The sequence below is a fragment of the Sphaeramia orbicularis genome, chromosome 17 (genome assembly GCF_902148855.1).
Source record: "Sphaeramia orbicularis chromosome 17, fSphaOr1.1, whole genome shotgun sequence".
NCBI classification, from domain to species: Eukaryota; Metazoa; Chordata; class Actinopteri; order Kurtiformes; family Apogonidae; genus Sphaeramia; species Sphaeramia orbicularis.
The window spans coordinates 19969200-19991017 of record NC_043973.1 but is presented as its reverse complement, the minus strand read 5'-3'; the positions used below and the strand labels follow the sequence as shown (position 1 = coordinate 19991017).

Here is a 21818-nt window from a genome sequence, read left to right as displayed (position 1 = left end):
CTATTATTAGTATTGGCGGTAGGGAAATTGCACAAACTTGTTTTTTTTTTTTTTTAATTTATGATAAGTTCCACATTTATTGGTTAATTACTTTGAGTTTGATGTTCACTGATTTAGATTTATTTATTTAGGTCTTTATTAAAATTATTTTGACCTAGATGTCTGGTTCCTACAGTGAAAAAAAAAATCATTCCAAACATGCATAATCTGCTTTCACGGCCAAATTTCTCAAGGGAGATGCAAGGATGATATTGGTTGATTAATTGGTTATTGGCTTTTCACTGCTCGCAACTATCATTTCTATATTTGCTTTATATCAGTTTTGATTTAAAGATATATCTGAGTAATCTATTTAACCTATATTTTGTGTATTGCTCAGTAGACACTAAAGCATCAAATAAGATTCATATATAAGAATAAATCATCAGCTTTGTCATATTCATGCATAAGACATAGGAATGCTGCAACTACACCAGTAAAACTCTGTATATAAATTGCACATTGCAGATGGCAGGTCTGCAGAGGTACCCTGCCTAGGAAACTGCTCATAGGCGGGTGTTTATGTTAATTCTCCTCACCGTGTGCCCGGTCTCAAGAAGGAGCAGGTGCTGCCTCTGGTCCAGCCACAGTATGGATCCCTGGAGGCTAGGCAGCTCCTAGATACACGCACCAATGAAAATAAAAAGTTCAGAAATGCTGAGTATTGACCTCATTCTTACAGCAGATATGTTAGTTAGCCTGGCAGGAAATCCTCCCTGGGAAACTCACAGAAAGTTTACCTTTTGAGCCTGGAAACAACAGATATGCAGTAAAAACGGGTCCAGAAGGCGAACATTATTGCTTTACTAACTGGGGCTTTGGCTTTGCCTAATAACAAGGTGCTGTTTTAGGACTGTGTGTCCCTGTTGACCTGTGATATTTGTTTGTAATGTATAATATGTGCGCAGAATGTGAAATTATAACTGCTCATTTGGCATTTTATGTTTACACAAAACTCACACCTAATACAGTGTAAGTAAGTTGTTACTGCTCAGTTTCCCATACATATTTGCATATAGAGCTGCTGTGAAAATCAGTCTCCCATACGTGCAATAATAAACAAAGACCTTATTATTTATGAGTCATTGTAAAAACTCAAATTAAGATGATTTTGGAGCATTTTTGAATCAAGTTAAATGCTATTTCCTAGAGAATCCAATTTGCTGTTTGAAGCAAAAACAGGATTGAGTTTTTCTGGGGAACTGACAAAAGTTGGCCACTAAATAGAACATTGGCTGTAGAAAAGCAGTACTACCTTCAAACTGAGCCTAGTGTCTATCCAAAAAACATTGAAAAAACTGACTGTGAGCCACTCACTTCATGCAGCGCGAGTGAAGATGGCAGCGAGATGTGGGCACTCGAACTAGACATGAAGGGAATGCCAGCAGCAGAGTGTGGCTGGTCCGGTCCAGCGATAGTGACAAGAGCTGACGAGCCTGAGGAGAGTCCTCACCACATCTGCAGAGGATATGAAGATATGACAATGTAAAAACCTAGCAGAAGGACGGCACTCCCTTCTGTCACTGTGGAAGATGGGGTTGTTTTTTTGTTCAACTTTTGTTATTTAATAAACTCCACATTTTATTCATCAGTCATTAAATGTTATAATCTGCAGAACCTTTGGTGATGGTTTAGAATGGTGATAGGCATTTGTGAGAAGTGATGAGACAATAATATGACCCACTGACTGTAAAATGTCTTCAACACAGACGTGGAGGAATTGCTCATGCCAACCCTGGTGAAATGTATCCTCCTCTCTTGGAAAATCCCAAACATAAAGCTAAAGTTACTTAAGGAAACAAATGTTATATCTAGGTTTGTGCAGTGCAAGGAAGTTGAAACAATTTCTGCTGTTAGAGATGAACAAAAACACCCACAAATGCTTCAAAAGATGGTAAAAGCAGTTAGACAAGTCATCAAATTAGTGGTGGAGGAACTGTAACGTCACCCATTGGTTTTCTGTTGTTTTGAAGCCAGTAGTTTACAATTTGGCAGTTGCCATGTTGGCTTTTTGGAACCAGAGGTAACCATATTTGGACAAAAGGGGTGTGGCTACAGGAGCCTGAGTGGTCAGAGTCAAGCTAATGCAAAGTAAAGTAGCATCAGACACTCCGTAAGAAAGTTTGTCTTTTCAGTGCTACAGTCAAGTTGTCTGACAGGAAAAAAAATGCATTTTATTAAGTAAACAGAAACTCTGAAAGTCTGACTTGGCAGTTGAGCAAGCTGTCATATAGACCTGTCAATCAAAACCCAATGCAGCAGAAATCAGAGTCTTCTATATGACTTGTGATCTTGTTAATGGAGGAAAAAACATAAAAGATGGACCACCAGATCTGAAGTGGTCTGGTGTTAGTTAGAAATCCAATTTGGAGCCAGGGGTTTTTGATGACACTTCTGCTTTGGCCTGATTTTTGGACATCCTTGCCCCTTGGTATCAATAGCACAGTGTCATAACAGCACAGTCTATAAATCACATATAAACCTTACAGGTTTATATACAATTTGACTGATCAAAACAGAAATACTGTGGATATATTGATCCAAACAAAAGCGTTTTTATCAGGAATTTGAACAGATCATTACAAATACTGAAAGATAAGTCAAACATTTAAAATAATTGAGACCAAAAGCAGTTTTTCATGCAGAAGAACTACAGGTACGATGCCATCTGTGTATTTGAAAGATTATGGCAAAACTTATGATTTACTGAAGCTTAGAGAGACAAATATGTCTTAACTCCCACTCACTTCTCTGGGTTGAATCCCTCCACTTCCTCCAGAAACACACTGCTGTGGGAGACAGAATCTCCGCTGGGGATCATTAAAAACTTGAGGATGGTCCCTCGGGTTGATCCCAGAAACAATACTGTGCGGTTCTTATGGGGACCAGCTTCGGTGTCTACAACCATGGTTGTCAGCTGGTAACTAGAAAGAAAGATATGAAAAGAGGAGAGCTTTACAACTGCACATAGATAAGTAGAGTACAGTTCCATACATGTTCTAAACTTCATGACTTCAAAGGTTGGCATGATCCAATAAATAAATGTGTGTATACCGTCCCATAGTCTTGACCACCCATGGCCGGTGTCCTAGCAGTGGAACAGTCTCATCCATCAGAGGATGTGTCTTCACAAAATTCAGCACCTCATCTGGCAGTGCTGTAGAGGAGCTAAATCTGGATCCTTGGACTGCACATCCCCCAGGTCTGCAGGAAAAGACAGTCAAAGGAAAGAAGCAGAGGGAAAAGTGAGAGGAAGTCCACAGAGAGTAAGAAGAAAAGATCCAGTGGAGTTATTTTATAGCTGCTGCGGGCTGTATTACAATATTTGCTGAATAGTAGTGAAGTTACTGTATGATTGACAGCTGGCGCTTATAGCAGGGGAGTAACAAGACTCCATGTGAGACAGATGCTCCGGACAACAGCACTGCAGTATTCTGCCAAAGTTGCTCTACACACTTTGCATGACAATACCTCGGTTTAGGCACTGCTTCGTCCGGCACCGGAGTCCAAATAGACTCGGGGGATTTCTGCTCTTTAAATCGTCCCTCAAAGACGTGGGCAAGCTGCTGCATGTCGAACACACACACCGCCGAGCCAGGGATGCTACCAGACAAAAAGCAAATAAGGCAATGAGAAATATTATTCTATGTTAGTATCGTATGCATCTCTGCATTTGTCAGTGGTGGGAGAAGAATTCACATCCTTAAGCAAAAGTGTTAAAAAAAAATCCACTACAAGTAAAAGTTCTGCATTAAAAACCTCACATATGTACAAGTAGGAAAGTATTACCAGTGTGTACCATCTGGTCCTGGACAATAGGAAGATTGATATGATTTTGTATATTTCAAAGTAGATCAATAAAATGCTTTTCCATGTGACCACCATGAGACATATTTTCACTTTGTACTTTGATGATACAGGCCCATTGTGTTCAACCAGTGGGTCGTGACCTTCAAGTGAGGATTCTAGGTGCTTCGCTTTCTGAGGTCTGACTTTTATTTTAACAGATGAACAGCAAGGATGTACAGCAGGTGATCATTACTGCATTTGTCTGAAAATTGACGACTAAGATTAAATGGTGTTTGTAAACGGATGCTGAAGTGTAAATATGATCCTGAGTATACATGTACAGTGATGAAAGGGATGAAAACCCCAAGAGGTTTTGCCAGACTATATAAAACATTCAAATCTAAAATATCGTTTAGCAGTGAGTCAGCCTCCCACAACACACATTGTAAACTTTATTTATTTTGTATGAAAAGACAGTTTTGAGCTTGTCATTGGAATGCAAAGGTGAAAATATCTATATTTAGTTACAAAAAACAAAACAAATGCTAACCTGCCATTTTTGAAAAATTACTTGTTTTGACTTTTATTAAGTCAGACGTGACCTAGTGACAGTGAAAAATATAAGCCCCAAGGTGAGACAAGTTCAGAACCTGTGATATAAGCAGCATAGGCCTGATCAGTTAAATATAAAATATACTGATTGTATGAAAAGTAAAAAAGAATTCACTGTGCATTTACACAGTTTCTGTCTGTGTTTAACAACTGCATATGATGTTCTTGGGTATAATATTATTGCTACATCAACATGTATTGTGTATTTTATGGGGGCGGTGCAGTGTAGAGGCCAACAGGAAGGTCCTGTGTCTGATCCCAACATCAGCCAACGTGGGGCTTCCTGTGTCCAGTTTGCATGTTCTCCCCATGTCTACATGAGCTCTCTCATTGTATTCCAGCTTCCTCCTACTATCCAAAGAAACGCATCTTATTTGATCAATCTAAATAGGTGTGAACATGACTAATCATTCGTCCATATATGTGTGCCCTGCATTAAAACTGGTGATATGACCATGGTGCTGCATGAATGCTGCATTTCACAGTTGTAGATGCAACACTGACTTACTTGCATTACTTTATATACTGTTAGGGAGTTTAATGTACAGCAGTCATATTCTATAACACAATAATATGTTTTCAGGCTCACTATTCTGTGAGAGCCATGCATCTCTAAAAAGTTAACTTTACATGAGCTCAAAGAAACAGTTTCAGATTTTTAGAGAGTTTAGTGAAGAGGCTGGAAACCCAGAGACACAAAAGTCAAAACATTTGGTCACAAAAAGTTTTCACTGGATGAGAAAGAGATTAAAAATAACTAAAGTTGTAAGATAAATGTAGTGGAGTAAAAAGCACAATATTTGCCTCCCGGGTGGAAGACATTAGAAGTATTTAGTTGATTTTCAATGTAAACCCTTGAGCAGAGGTACCTCAACTCTATGCAATACTTCTATGATATGTACTGTACCTGTTTGGTGGAGTTGAAAATAGACCCAGGATGACATCCCGCCCCTGCATGTGAATGATGTTGCTTGTAGCATGCAAGAGGTTGAAGTAGAAGTGTGAGTCTCCAGGGACGGAGCAGTTAAGTCGTGCCTTCAGAAATGTTGTCCATTGTTTCTCCAGCACACGCTGAGAACCCCCCAGGTCTGACTTACACACACGAGCCACACGGGACACCATCACCTACAACAAAACCAGCACGGTGTAGTGGAATGAAAAGATATTAGAATAAAAAAAAGGACCCAGGGTGAAAAATAGGAAATGTAGAAATGTAGAGAGCACCTTTTCTAGATGATGAAACTCCATGGCCATCTCTCTGAAGAAGAAATAAATATGAGGCCCCCACTCCATGGCACTCACAAAGTAGGGCTCTGGAAAACAATATTAGAAAAATACTGTTGTACAAACACATTTGTACACATACAGAATGCAGAAAAGTGGCGACGGAGTGCCTAGGGCGACTAGTGATCCTCCACGGTCTCATCTGACATGGCGCTGTAATAACATTCACATCAACATGGTCCAGTGCCGTCCACAGGGTCACTCATTAAATATTCATGACCTGTTTAATTTATTATCATGGACAAGAAGATACACATTATTTATCATTTATTCATCCAGCACTCTTCTAACTTTGACCTGCCTGGGCTTGTTTTTCCTCCATGGAAAACAGGCTTGACTGAATGCTGTTAATTCAAAGGCTTGTTTTAACCCTGAATCTGTAGAGTCCAACTAACCTCAATACATCAATCTGTCTGAGTGTGTTCCACTTATAAAAAATGCATTAAATGTAGGTCTAATTATATCTAGTTTCCCAAGATGTAGCTTATTATTAAGTCCCCCAAAATCATCTTGAGCCACTCACAGAATGACAACAATAGCAGTTCAATTTTCTTTCTGCAAACTGTTGACGATAATGGTGATGGGTTTTGTTATTTGCTTCCTGATTGTCTATTGAAGGTGTCTGCATGTGGAGGATCATTTTTAATACGTCTGCAGCTAAAAGTACCTCGAAACCATTTGGAGTCGTGTTTGACTGTGCGGAGGGCGGGGCTGTCGCCAAGGCTTCGATAGATCACCGCATCGATGGCCAGGAAGTCTGTCACTGTACCGGTAAAAAGACTTCCATCTGAGAGGAAGAAAGAGAGACACACACAGAGTAGAGGGGAGAAGATTAAGAAGAAGCGATAGATACAGATGGAGAGATAGCACAAGGTCAGGAAGATTAAAACCAAACAAGAAATGCAGTGAAAGGTCGGACTATAAATCATTTGTAAAGGTAAACACAAGGGCAGAGATGTTTCAGTGTCTGGAGCTGAAAACAGAGTCTACCAAAAAAAACAACAGAGTTCTTCAGCTATAGTTTACAAATAAGATGCTACCTGCAAATAGAGCCACGTTGGCATGCCGTGGATCATAAGGGCATCGTGCCATCCCACTGACAGTCTCTCCCACCATTTCTAGAGTGTCTCTCTGCAACAGGAAAACACACATGCGATAAGCAACCTGTAGGATATCCAGAGGATAGTCGGCTGACAGACAGATGGGTACTGACGGTGTAGTTGGCACACAGAGGGTTGAAGGCGTTTGTTCCACATACAAACAGGCCACCGTGCTGGCTGAGCAAAACCTTGATGAAATTACGACACTCTCCCTGCAGAAAAAAAAAAAACAAAAAGTAAAAGATTAAAGAGGAGAAGAGAATCATCAGGAAGAGGGCAACTTGAAAATGTCTGTGTTGGACCAAAGCTGAGCTCAAAAATACCAATCAGAGCAAGAAGACTGTCAGGGTGAAGTATGAAGAATGCAGCTTCAAACAATCCTAGAGGAAATAACACTCTCAGACACACTCCATCTGGAGGGACAACAGGACAGCGACTTTATAGCTGCTTTCAAAGTGAAGGCTGCTGATTGTGGTAAACTTTAAAGCTGTAACCAGTGAATCTGAAACTTGATGACACTGGTTACAATCCCTTTGTTACTGTATTTTACAACACTGTCTGATCACAAAGCCGCTGCGACTCAAGACACAAGATTATGTGCAACATGGAGTCCCTGTAGGGGTAATAAAGGATATCTCATCTCATAGGTGAAATAAACCTGTGTGCATGTTTTTTTTTTCACCACAGCTCAAGATTTTGCCAAAATTTTAGTTGATGTTCAGGTCAGTCAGGACATCAGCCGAATATTTAAATGTTAGTTAGAGCCTGTGTGACAATGCAATTTAATGTAGAATATTTTTTTAAAAATACTGGGACTGAAACAGCTAAGTACTTTGCATAATTTTGATTTGCAGATCATTTGATTGTTTGGTAAATGGCAACAAAACTGTGCTCTTTTGTGCCATTGAATAATACATGCTAATCAGCTGATAATATTCCAGTGTGTGTGCAAAGCATCGAGACTAATCAGGCATTAGCATTAAAGTTGGTTTAATTTACAATGAGCAGGACAAACATTTTTCTTGCAAATGTGGAACTTTGCTCTTCATTATATGCAATGAATAATTATGATAATCTTTGTATATTCTTTATAGCAGACTTTTGCACTTGTTGTGAAAGAAAAATTACCTTATGGTGATTACATTTGTGTTTCATGGCTTTCCAGCATATCAACACTGAACACAAATGACTGGGGCCACCTGTTCTTTCCTTTTCCTTCTACTATAGCTTAAAATTGAAATGCCCCCCATAGCCATATTAATTTAAATTAATTAATATAAATTCAAACTGATAGTAACTGATATAAATAGATTATTATAAATATTAAATTATTTAACCCAAGCCTCCGCCGCTTCTGCCACCACAATAATACTAGCAAATTAGACTACTGTTATTATTATTATATATTTTTGTGTTTTTATTATTATCGTTACCATTATTACAATAATTATTATTTTCCCCCACACTCCCCTCTCTCTCTTTCTCACTTTCATTCATATTCCCCTCTTCCCCTTTTCCCTGTCGCCCCTAATCAATCTATATTGTTTAGTTGCTCTTTACATTTATTATCTTTTGCATTGTAATATGATGTTGTCATTGTTGTTGTTGTTTTTGGTTTGTTTATTTGTTTGATTTTCCTTTTGTTTATGTGTTGTTGGTTTTCTGTCCACAACGTCATGTTAACACTAATAAAAAAAAAAAGGTGTATTATTTGACTGCTGTGACTAATGATTGATGCCTCACATCTACAGGTCTTCAAAGATCATAAAGAATCTACCTTTTTCTGCTCAGTGTAAACCTGAATTCTGGATGATCACCTGTCTGTTTTTTCTTTCTCGATGTCAATTTTCCATTTCTCTACCTTACACCAAAGCTCCCTCAGCCTTTATCCCTTTTTTATTAAAACTTTTTTGCCCCCTCAGTCATTCCATCTATAATCTGCTCTCATATCCTTTCCTTCAGTTGTCCATGTTTTTCCTCCCTAGTTTCCCCTCCACCTACATGCATCCCAACCCTACCTTTACTTCCCCTCCTCAAGTGATTTCAATTACTGTTTTCTCCCTGGGGCTGTGTCACTCTCTCTGCTCAGTTTGCTCTATAATGTTTCTCGTTGCTTCTTTTTCTTTTCCCCGTTTCACCCAGATTGGATTTTGCCTATGGCACTGCTAGATTTATGCAATAAAGCTTATATTTTAGGTTACAGCCTGTCATCTACAGTAAAATCCCCTTGAATATTATTTTTTTGTAGATTTTATCACATTCTCTTCGCATCTCAGAACACTGTCAACTATTACTTTGTACATGCTCATAATTGTTCCACTCTCTTGTCTTCCCCACAGGGTATAAAACATGATATACTGGAGGAAATTTGGTACATTGTAAATGTGCAAAGAAATGGCTTTAAAGCTTCATAGATAGCTTTTGGCCTGGGAATCATTTGACTGAGTCCGTGTGATTAAGTGATGTGTTGATTTTGTATCAGCAAGATCAAATTTTTGTGTAAATACCATATACAGGTGCACCCACAGGAAATAAGGTTTCTCTAACAGCTGCTGTGTCTGTCCATGCATGTGATAGTATAGATACTGTCGATGCACAAGAGTGGATTTCAAAGTCAGTGTGTTTTGTGAGCACTGTACCTCATGTTTGCCCTTCATCCGGCACACTCGAATGTCATTTTTATTGGATTCCCATGTCCGTTTCTGCCCAAAAAAAAAAAAAAAAAATCAGACAGTCAGAACACGCCGCATGTGTATTGTGTGTGTATGTTTCAGTTATTATTATGATTTTATTGTCCATGTCTGAGAAAATGAGCCTTACCTTGCTGTAAAACATTTCATCACCTGCCATGTTATCTAGCTCCACTCTGTACAAATCATCTCTATAAAACACAGAAACACATAAGTAATGAATATAAATGTAACACTAATATGTTAATAGAATGGGATATACTGTACGAATAGCAGTATATTACATCCCTAAAAGAATGTTCATTGAAGTATCATGTCACAGAGTGCTGTGAACAAACAGGTTTCACTTGACATTTAGCAACAGGATTTAATATCCTCATGCAGGCAAACTGAAATTGTCCTTTACAGAGTGACAGCAGATGGGAGCTGTGTCATCAAATGAAAGCAAAATGGATATTTATGCGAACACGTCAGTAACACACAGTTGGAAGTGGTTGCCGTTGGTTACCTGGCTCCTATGTAGAGTGTGCGGTTAACTTGCAGGACTGTCTGGATGTGCAGCTCCTGCCTCTGAGCTGAACGATGAGCTCTGCCCAAGAACACTGGATACCTCCTCACCACTAACAAACACAGTAAATGCACACTGAAACTATTTGTAATCAAATGCAATGCTCAAGGACACTATGTCAGCTGAGGACGGAGAGAGTCAGTACAGTCAGGACAACTTCTTCCATCTATATTTGCCCAAAGAACCATGGCAGGCCATAAAAAAGCTCCTTTAACCTTCATTTTAATCGTGTCTTCACTCATTTTGATGCGTCTGTTTTAGGAAAACAAAGATAATGGACCAAAATGAATGGTGAAGTATACTGCAGTTTTATAGTCTCTATGCCTTTTTTTCCTGTCTTGATGAATGCTGCTGTGCAGTAAGAGAAACTGTTATTGCAATTTTATTGTAAAAAAGATTTCTCTCACAGCATCTCTGAAAAATGACCAAGCTCACATGCAGCTTAGAGTAAAAGTGGCAGTTTTTGACTGTGAAAAAGTTTGGAAGAGGAGGACAACAGTCTCCACAGGGAGCCCTCATCATCAGGAGACAGATTGGGAAAGCGTCTCGTTGTCCTTGACTGCAGGGGAGGGAGAGAGGACATAGTTATCCATCTCCACCTGTCTCCTCCCCTTCTCTTCTCTACCTTCAGCCTTCTCTTTCATCATCTGTATCATAGTACCCAGTCCAATGGTCACACATTTTTTTCTTTCCTGCATTTTAAATTTTTTTCCCCTCCTTTCAGTCTTTTTTGTTTATAGTTTTTTTTTTTACTATTGTCTATCTTGTGTGCTCTATTACACATAAAAACACAGCAAAGCATCTGTATTTATTTTTGTCTGCCTGGGCAGCTTTAAAGCAGCTCCACACCAAGGCTCTGACCTTTGACCCCTGATTTCCACATCCACCAGGGAGCCATTCATCAAAGCGGCACATACACTCACACACAGACACACATGTGCACACTACCATGCACACACGGTGGAAAGGACACATACCCTCTACGGGGACGTAGCTGAGTGGACTGGGTTCCTCTGGGAATGAGCCATCAGCCAGTTGAAGGAGCAGAAGAAGAAATGTGAGGGGAGGAGCCATGGTCGCCATGGCAGCAGAACACATGAACTGTTAACAAGAGACACAGAAGCGAAAAATTTCATTGTTGCACACAATGGGTGTTTGTGTGTGCGTGACAGAGTATGTGTGTGTACACATACTGACATTTTGACAGATTTCTCAATGCAGAGGAATCGACCAACAGGTACTGTATGTGCATGTATATGTATGTGTGTGTGTGTGAGTGTGTGTGCATGTGTGTAAAGGAAAGGGTCATAAGTGCAGCAGGCTGACTAGTGCAACCGACCTGGCTTCAGCAGGGAGCTAATGTGTTTCTATTGTCTACTTAGTTGTGTAATGGGGATCTATTGTCGAAAATGTCACTCCATTGTAAAATGGTTTAAAATGAAGAGGATTCTCACCACCATAAAACACACAGAGAGACAAAACATTCACAGGATTACAAAGCCACTTTGGGTGGTAATGTTCCTACTGGTAATTGTGTTTCAACTCAGCCATATGGAGGCTATATTACTGACAATTAGCCTGAAAAAGGAAGAGCTGTTCTTTATAGATTTGACAGAAAAGAGGCAATGAAGTAAGAAGCTTGGGAGACAGACAATATCTCTGGGAAAAGCTGTGAATGCCCTAAATCATGTGGAAGACAAAAGGTGAGAAACAGATTTTGTTGCCTTTAAAAAGTTAAAACACACACAAATGGAATGTCTAAGATATGTCCAACACCAGAAAAACCACATAAAAAGGTCAATAAGTCAAAGACAAGCCTTTGTGCTATACATCAATTCCTTATTCACCTATAAAATCAAGACAGTGGAATAACACTGCTCCACAAAAAATACTACCAGACATAAATTGTGGCAGCCACACCATCAAACACATGTGAAACCTCACTACGTATTTACTCAAAATGCCTGTGAGTGAGTTGCACAGCTCGCATTGCTAGAGTGAGCTGTGTTTGATGTGAGAATAAGGGAAGGGTAAAGAAAAGACATGAAAGATGAGGGGAGCAAAAATGGTGGAGCATATTTTATTTCAGGTGCCACAAGTAATTTTAAAATCCTGGAAAATGTGAAGTTTGATGAAGAATAAATAAAAAAGAAGGGTTAGGAATTGAAGAAAAGATGTGAACAATGTGAATGCTGTGCCATGTTCTATGTTTCCCCCAACCCCCGCTTATTTCCTTTCATCCACCTTCCTCCATTACCCACCTCCTCCATTCATTTCTCTTTCTATCTCAGCTTGTCTGTTCCCAGATAAAAAAAGAAAAAAACCCCACCATGACTGTTCTCAGAGATAGATAGTGAGGTAGATGTGGTAGTTGCTAAGGGGATGATAACTGCTATTTGAAGCTCATCCACAGATGCACCAGATGTAACACACATATCCATAGGTGTTTTCACCTGTGTTTCCGACACTTCAGACTATGTATGAGCTTGAATGACATGCTGTTTGAAGACATCAGAGAGCGAATACCGGCTGCAGACTATACTCTCGGGGCCACTTCAAATGAAATTCAAGCCTAGAGATTGCAGGTTTGACATCTCTAAGCCTTTTCCTCATCAGATGCATTGGGGGAGCCCTAAAGGGGAGTACAACGTGAAGGGTTTGTTTCATCTGACAGTCTATTGGGATTCCTTGGGCTAGAAATGATTGCGTCAGGTTTGGGGTCAGTGTCATTTCATTATGGACATTTCATGAAGGGGTTCCAAATTTCATGCTTAAATCTAAAATGAAATTCTGCTGTCTTCAAATGGACTGAAAGGATGGATGGAGGGAATTAAGATGGAATTAAATGAAGCGTGTGTTCCAGTGAGATTAGGCATCATATGGTTGTGGACTAGCTTTGTCACATTAGAGCTTGGGCGCCCCTTTTTCCTAAGTCTTTCTTGTCTTTCTCTCTCTCTTTCACACACACAATTCTCTTTTTTTCCATAATTTGTGGGGACATAACAAGAACTTACATTCATTTTTCTAGAAGCAGCAGGATAAATATACTCAGAACACAAAATATGAGAAACTGTATTTAGATACATTCTTTAAATTTATAATTTACTTAATGTGACTGCATTATTCACTGTTAAATCTAAAGGGCATCACTAATTTCCCATAACTGTCTGTTATCAATCCATTTTATGTCGAGTGAAAGCAAAAACTAGCGTCTGTGGTGCAATTTTCATTTTAAAATAAATAGTTAAAGGCAACAAAATGCACTTCAGACACTAAGTGAAAAAAGCTATTGACTTTAAATTGAAATTATAATTAATTCATGTTAATAACATTCATGTTTGTACGGATTTTCAGTCTAAATGAATACTGTGGAAACGAAAGGTGAGGAAAGAACTGCATCTTTATTTGAACATCACACTGCTGTTGTGTTTACATGTAAATGTAATGCAGATTAGATCTCCACGTTATATATTAATATACATTCAGATTGACTCCTGGGTTCAGTCCACTTTAGGTAGCAGTGTTGTGTGAATATGACATTTATCTAGACTGTGATAATAATGTAAGGCAGTGAAGTATTAAAAAAAAAAAAAAGATCTTCATACACTCATGAATTCTGTAATTTGGAGTGAAATAACCCTCCCAACACTGTTTCATGGAGCCTTACTCTAAACCTGACGCAAACCTATAAGCCTGAATTTAAAGGTTTGCATTATAGGCTCCAGTAAATTGGTCCCTGTAAAATTATTTGGACCCACAGTGTCCCAGGTTTAGTACTCAACAATTATCTAAACACACACTCTTAGACACTTTCTAACAGCCTCCACATGCAACATACCAAAACCCTGAGGCCAATCGTTCATGAAGCCTCCTCATTAGAGTATGTATTGATTAAGGTTATTGATCCATAAGATAAACCATCAGATCTGGGCCAAGGCCAAGATATTAGAGCTCTGCTGCTGGCCAGTACCATGACAAAGGCAGTATTTTAAAGCTTGAGGCTATAAAAAGAGGTTCAAGGCTTTCAGTGTGTTGATGTTAAGGGTATCAAGGGTTGTGAGTTTTCCCAAAAGACAGAAGACAGATGCAGTGAGAGAGATGAAGGAGAAAAGACAGAGCTGGTCTGAGTAAAAGACAAAAGAGAGGAGGAGATCTACTGTTTCCAAACAGACAGGGTACAGACTTCCAGCTCATCAAGCAATGAAAAATAAGCTGTTGGTGACAGAACAAGGATCAGAAAATCAAGGGAAGAGAGACGAGTGAGTGGAAAAAAGAGAGAGCGTTTTGCTATTTGTGTCAGATCGTGTTGATGTGATAGGATTAAATGGTGTGACACTGACATGGTTATCATGGGATGCATGTAATGACGGCGACAGCCGCACAGTGCAATCTAGCCTCATCAAGCAACCCATTAGCAAATCACCTGCTAACACTCCCATCATTAACCAATCAGCAGGTCATCGAAGAAGCATAATCACTTGCTTTCACCTCTTATCAGTTTGTCCATATGTTGCGTCCCCATCATCTGGGTCTGGGTCTTTCTCCTCAGTGTGCACTAGATCACCAGTTCTAACAAGGATGACAAAGGTAAGCAGCAGCATGCTGGGAATTTCTATATGAGTCTCATATCTAATGCAATAAGTCAACAAGCTATGTTAAAGATATCCTTGAATGATTATCTATTCATATTTACCCACGTTCCCGTCTTAAAATGCCTCAGTGGCCTTTAGTGTATATCCGAGATGCTCATATTTGCAGAAGCCATCTGAACTATTATAGCTCCTGTGCAAGATCAATACACTGTGATACTGCTAAACAGAGACTAAGGGAATAAAGAGTAACACCACTATCCACACTAAAGAGCATTTACTGACCATAACGAAATACTGAGATATAAACAAAAAAGCCCCCACTAGTCCTTGACAATGCAAGGACACACAGCTGACCAAACCCAACACCACTGAAACTATATGAGCTGCTTCTTGAGCCATAAACTGAGCCACATTCAACTACAAAACAGGCATTAATTAACATGTGTGTGCGTGTGTGTGACACAAACTGAAGGATTACTATCAGACACATCTTACGGTGTTGACATTTCACTCGTCAAAGTAATAGAACAGTGTTTTCTGATGCGTTGCACAGAATATGTCGTTGTGATTAGGTCTACAGGCAAAACCTCCTCTCTCTCTCTCTCTCTTTTGGTCTGTCTCTCTGTCTCTCGCTCTCTGTTTAGCTGCTGCAGCCACCCCACTCAGTGCCTTTGTTACCGTAGCAACCAATAGCAAAGCTAGGCAAAGATGTTATATTGCAGTAGATGTAAAAGCAAGGAGGGCGGGCTGCCCTCTAAACACATGCACATGTACATGTGAGCAAAGATGCATGCAGCACACACATGCATTAACCCAAATACATACAGTCATTTATTTGAATGCATGTACATATACATAGACATAGACTTAGATATAAGGAGGTGTGGGTCCCACTTCTCAGAAAGGAGGGGGATGGGGGAAATAGAAGCATTTTGTCACCACATTATCCACACACTGGCAAAAGGGCATGGCTCATTTGAACATAGATGAAATGTACAGAGTGACTTAAAGACTACACCATATTAAAACTTTGAATTGGATCCTGTCAACCCCAAAGTAACCATTCTTAGTGCTTGTACAGAACTATTCAAAAACATTTCAAAGACTGAATGTTGAGTCACATGTGGAACAGTGACAAACAGCAACATCTATAGACTCAACTGCATGTCAAAATTCAACTCCACACACTGATCTCTGAACTACAGGCCCCAAAAATGTACAAGGAGACACAAATTCCTGCTATTTTTTGGGGATTTTTTTCAACAAAACCTGAAGGATTACCGTGACAGTTTGATTTACAAGAACACACACAGATGGATTACGAGAGTGGATTGAAAAGGTATTCTCTATACAGACAGACTATACAGACTATACAGACAAGTAAAATTCTGTTGAAGCCAAAGCCTTTATATCCTCCTCTAATTTGTAAGCTCCTTGAAGATAGTAGCCTATGCAGGTTGAAGCCTGGAATAAAGCAAGATGTCCTAAGGGCAGAAATACAGACATGGGCTAAACTGGGAGAAGTGGGTCACCTTCACACTGCATTGCTCCACCCTACAAGTACTGTAACTTCATTAATGGACTTAAATCTGATTTTCACTGATAAAAAGAACCTGAGTACAGAAAAATGTAACTGGGAAAGAATTTGTGACGTTTATAGATGCTTCACCATGGTACTAAAGCCTCAGATAAGCATCGCAGGACTCCAAAAATGAATTTCTACTCTCCTATTTCTGCCAAGCAGTTAAGTGTTGTTCATCATTGATCAGACCTGAGGAAAACAGTGCCATATATACAACTGAATAAGAACTGCATACTGATAATTTAGAAAATTCTATTTGTAGTCATCTATTCATGCCTTAAATTACTTTTTATGTGTGAAGATATGTAATCTAATGGAGGCAAGTACATGAAGGAATGCTGATGGCCACAAAAAACATCACTAAACTTCCAAGACACGTTCCTGACAGCAAAATAAAAAAGACAGGGTATTACAGTGGATGAAAATTACCTGGTAATTTTAGATTACAGCATAATTCTAGGGAATTTAAAGCAGAAAATATCAGTGATACAGCAACCTCTTTTGAACTCATAGAAATACCAAAAGAGCCACATTGTGTCATAACAAACAGAACGGATCAATAAAGAATTAATATTTAATTTAGATTTGTAAAACTGTCCATATACAAGCACAGGATATATATATATATGTATATATATATGTATATATATATATATATATATATATATATATATATATATATATATATATATATATATATATATATATATATATATATATATATATATAGACACACACACACACACACACATATACACACACTTTTCTCAGCAGTGGAATCACTGTATCAAGTCTATATCTTATCGAGGTAGAGGCGATATTCCCTCAAGTGGCTGCCTGTCTCCTCAGAACAGGTCTAATCAGAGTTAAGGGAATCTGTCTTTTGCTGTTAAATATCCTAAAATGCTATTCAATCTACAGGGTCATTTATATGCTAATGCAGAGGTTACCTCTGCACAGACCCTTAATGCAGCTGTGTGCTATCAGGTTATGTGCATGTATAAAAGAGAAGAAAGAAGGAAAGCAAGAAAAAAGAGATGAGAAAAGAGAGCTGGAATAAAAAGGTGGAAGTAAAAAGAGAGATGAAGGAAAAGAGGTGAGAAGACACAGACACAGAGAGGAAGAGAGATATTCCCTGGGTGAATGCCATAGGTAATTAAAATAGGATGGACAGAGCTGGAGTCTAGCCAGCAGAGCTCCATCTCCCCTCAGACTTCTTCTCCAATCAGGCCTCCTGCCTAAAGCCAAATTGCTGCTGGTGACAGACTCACAGTAGTCTATGGATGCAGTGTGTTATCAGCATATGGATAATAGACATACATACACAATTTGAAAAATACACAGTTCAGAAATGAAGGTAGAAAGCATTCAAAGCACAAATAGTAAAATCTGGGTCACAAAACAGGTAATGTATGTGCTCTTGGTGGGAAAACGATGCAACAATACACAGACACACACATGAAAATGACACATACACTCACACACACATATTTATGATGCTGTACAAAGCTGCAGCAAGGGCAAACGTTTCTAACCAGAGTTTGACTGCAGTAAGCACATATACATTCACTGCACAACTCTGAGCTAGAGGCGAGCACATGAGTATGCAGTGCACACACTCAGACACACACTATGAGCACAGAGTCTAACACATGCACACCTCAGCCACATACGTACACCAGCAGAGATGCAGACTCATTTCTAGTCATCAACAAAGGTTTCATCGATAACTCTGACTTGTTGTAATACTGTTATAGTGACACTGTTCTGTTTTGTCACACAGTGGTAATGGTGCACTTTGTGCTACGAGATAGTCCATGACATCTTTGTCCAGGGAGCATATCTTTTTTCCTCTTAATCATGTCTCAAGCTAACCTTTTGTGATTTTCTTGTGTGCAAACCAAGAGGGGATGATTATCTTCCTTTAAAAAAAGTGATACCAACTGAGTTTTTATTTTTTTTTAGTATGTCTGATTGGTTCTACTGACCACAACTCGACATCTCCCTTTATAAAAACAAAGACTATGTTAAATAGGCTGTGATAAGGCCTCTATGTGGCAGCCATTACCATATAGAACCACCCTATTAATGATTGTGTTATGATGGTAGAAAAAGGCACAGACTGAGAGGAAGCTCATATCCTCGACATGTTATTCTTTGTGTGCTGTGATCACCAGTTGTGGTAAATATAGCTCTTTTGGCAGATGCCTGCTAAGAGGATCACAGCTCGCAATAGGTGGTCTATACACAACAGATATCAAAATGCCAAAGAACCTGGTCGATTGATGTGCACAAACATGCACATGCACACTGTGCTGTGCATGGATGCATGCCCACACAGACACACACCTAACAGCATACACACCCATACGCAGAGACGACACCTCCCCTCAGAGCTTTCTCTCCTCCTTGCAGGTATAATTGTGTTTCTGCTATGCTTTGCTCCGTTTCTCTCAGTTGTGACTGGGCCCCAGATGAAAAGCCATAATTAAAAGAGAAAAGTTGTGTTTGTGTGATGAAGGGAGGGGTGTGGGAGAGGACAGGAAGAAGGAAAGAGAAAGATTAGCCACAACAAAGCTTCATCAGGCTACAAAACCATCTCAAGTAGCTGGGAGACAAAGGACTCCGATGCGCCTTTATCTCCCAATAAAAAACTCTTCCAAATCCCTCTTGCTAAGCCGCCATAACTAAAGCCTGCCTTTGGCTTAGGTGCTTGTGAATTTGTTGGACAACAAAAGCAGAAAAGTATGAGAAGATAGACAAATCTTCCAAGAAATGATGTATACAAAGATACATATATCTCCATTCACTCTAAGCTAAAATATAAAAGTGCCTCAGCAGTGACATTTGGGAAAAGGTCACTTGGTTATTTACTAATTTTGTCTTTGAGTTCTTCAGTGAAATTCATGAAGAGGATGGTCATTTTCTGGCATTACACTTTTTGTAATGCAAAACAGATCTCAGTGGGTAAGAGATTAAACTGTCTCTAACCTTGAAATCTTTAACAGCCGTGATATCATTCACAACCAAATTAGCAGACTGTTAAAAGGGTGGGTCAACTGCATACAGAGAAGTCACACGAGAGACAAACTAACAAATGCTTCTTATGACCCTCTTTGAAACATATATATGCATCTTAAACGTTCTCGCCTTCACAGGTCATGCGTGTGATATTAATCTGCCTGAAACTTGAAAGAGGACCACAGTGCGCACGGGGATGCAATGAGAAATAAGCTGCACCTTGGGGAAGAATCAGTGAAAACAAAAAGTCATTAAAACTGAAGATGCAGGGCCACTCATACACTGTCAAGTATATGAGGAACTTTTACATTGAAAACAACTACAAGGCATAATGACATGATACATGTGGCTGATACTGTAACCAAATCCAGATGGCCCACTCACCTTGGCCACCAGAGACACATTTATCATGTGTTGCACATTTCAACAGACTATGGATTTTGAAGCAGACTTTCCATACATAAAACTTCTCAGCTTGTGTGGCAACTATTATCTTACTCTTTTCTTTTGAAACATCTGGAAAGACTTGTCAGCAAAGCACAGTTAGGCTCCTGAAAGCCTTTCACTTGAACGCAGAGAGTGTTTTGCATGAGAGAGATTTTAAATACCTGTCTGAGGATAAGAGCTAGACTCTGACAAGTAAAGAAAGAAACCCAATGTGATTCCTGACCCTGTACCCTCCTAATCCTGCACAATGACTCGCTCGAGACCACAGTCAGAAGACCCTGCTGGAATAGGTCACCCAGCAGATGCCTGCCCAGCCAGGTCCCTCTGATCCTACTGCCCTCAGGTCCCCAGACTTCAACACTTTTTTAAGTGCTGATTTTGTTTAAAGGATAAACACTACACACTGTGTGAAACTGGAACCTCAAACTAGAAACCGATACTTAACTCTTTAAGACAACAAACTTTCGGTCAGATCTCTTGTGTTACTTTGATGTTTGCTGGCCTCATATTTGTGTATATAATCCAGTTCACTTTATAAAAACAATGAGAGACATCTACTTTTAGGACTATAGGAGTTGATACAGTAACTTTATGCATGTTACTTTACATTTATCACATCATTAGAGGAACGCATATTAACTAATAGTTCTCTATAAATAAGCAGAGTAAAGTTGGGAGTAACTATGTGTTCAAATAAATGACAAATTCAGTTCCTGAAAATCAGTGTCTGTAAAGTTAATCATGTGATATGAAGGACAAAAAATGTGTTTAAATTACAGATTTAGGAACAGATTACAGCCCAGAAGTGCTAGAAACTAGGAGTGTCTGAGTAAGTCAATGTTCCTCTCTGTGTACCAGAGGTAAAGTGAGGCAATTTGTCGCCGATTGCTTGACGTAGTCTCTTGGCAATAGGAACAGAAAAGCTGTTAAGTAACATCTCTCTCTTTCCAACATATTCTGTCTGTTTCATCTCACTCTATTTAACCCACACAAAAAACACAACATTTCAGACTGTCAATCTAAACATTTCTAGAAATGTGCTCCCTAGCAACCCTATCACACTAATCTGATGCTGATTTAGTCTCTTTGTCGGTAGCTGTATCATGCTGGAAACCAATCTCATCTTTTCCCATGCTTAAGATGCCCTGTTTGCAGCTTAGCATGTGTGATTGAATAAGGTCCTATGTGATCAATAGAGCTCATTAAATGTCCCTGTGGGCAGTGAAATCACCCTAAGGCTCTCTTAGATTGCTTTTACCTACAACCTACTCTGCCTTATTGCCTCAGGTGCATCTAACTTTGTTTGAGGTTTAATAAATTTTATAACTGAATCAATCACTGAATTACTCAAGCCTGGTCTTGGCATGCTATTTTCATGAGCGTATTCATATAGTTTGTGTATTACCTAGTGTTTGCCCATTATGTGTGCTGGATGTTTTTGTATTAGGAGGTTTTGGTTTTTGCTGTATGTTTGGGACGGGTGGGTGAAGGAAACAGTGGCTGCACCTGTTGTTGCTGTGTGGTGGGGTTAGCACCTGCTCACACGGCTGCTGTGTGGCTGTCTGTGTGGGCAGCAGGGATAACAGGGAGACCATTCACACCCGCTCAGACTGCTGTCTGCAGTCCCTCTCCCTCAACACTCATTCAGTCTGTGCTTTCGGCTTTACATTTCTTTTTCTGTCTTTTACATGCTCTGCTTTTCCCCTTGTAGCCTATTTGCCAGATTGCTATCTGCCACACTTTATCCTCTCTATCTCCAATCTCCCTTCTATGATTCGGTCTCTCCCTCTCCTCTCCTCTGCCTCCTCCTCTTTTTTTGTCTCCAGCCTCCTCTTTTTTGCCCTGCAACTCAAACAGAAACACAAACATAAACAGCAGCAGCTGGAAGCTGTTACAGTCCTTCTGTGGAACACTGTAGCTTTTTGTATGAAGGATGAAGTTGTAAACAATAAACTGCATATAACTACTAAATCACTTCTTTGAGAGCTGGAACACCTATGAGGGAACATTTAACTTGGGCCGTGGATGTTGTGAGAGTTTACTGTGGGTATGGGCACTTGACAGTTCATGACTTATCTTGGACTCACTTGAGTA

The 21818-nt window shown here is 39.5% G+C and overlaps 1 protein-coding gene across 1 annotated transcript in view; it reads right to left on the bottom strand.

Annotated features, from left to right (window-relative positions):
* Positions 1 to 21818, bottom strand: part of LOC115436925 (semaphorin-6B-like) — a 29444-nt gene that overhangs the window by 6297 nt on the left and 1329 nt on the right. Inside the window, exons 2-15 of the mRNA XM_030159929.1 lie at positions 11060 to 11183; positions 10023 to 10134; positions 9645 to 9705; positions 9464 to 9526; positions 6938 to 7036; positions 6765 to 6855; positions 6392 to 6511; positions 5665 to 5753; positions 5348 to 5565; positions 3511 to 3642; positions 3094 to 3243; positions 2787 to 2963; positions 1357 to 1497; positions 579 to 656 (exon numbers count right to left, since the gene is read on the bottom strand). Of these exons, the coding sequence (XP_030015789.1) occupies positions 579 to 656; positions 1357 to 1497; positions 2787 to 2963; positions 3094 to 3243; positions 3511 to 3642; positions 5348 to 5565; positions 5665 to 5753; positions 6392 to 6511; positions 6765 to 6855; positions 6938 to 7036; positions 9464 to 9526; positions 9645 to 9705; positions 10023 to 10134; positions 11060 to 11180 (1652 nt within the window). The 5' untranslated portion in view covers positions 11181 to 11183. The remainder of the gene's footprint in view (positions 1 to 578; positions 657 to 1356; positions 1498 to 2786; positions 2964 to 3093; positions 3244 to 3510; positions 3643 to 5347; positions 5566 to 5664; positions 5754 to 6391; positions 6512 to 6764; positions 6856 to 6937; positions 7037 to 9463; positions 9527 to 9644; positions 9706 to 10022; positions 10135 to 11059; positions 11184 to 21818) is intronic.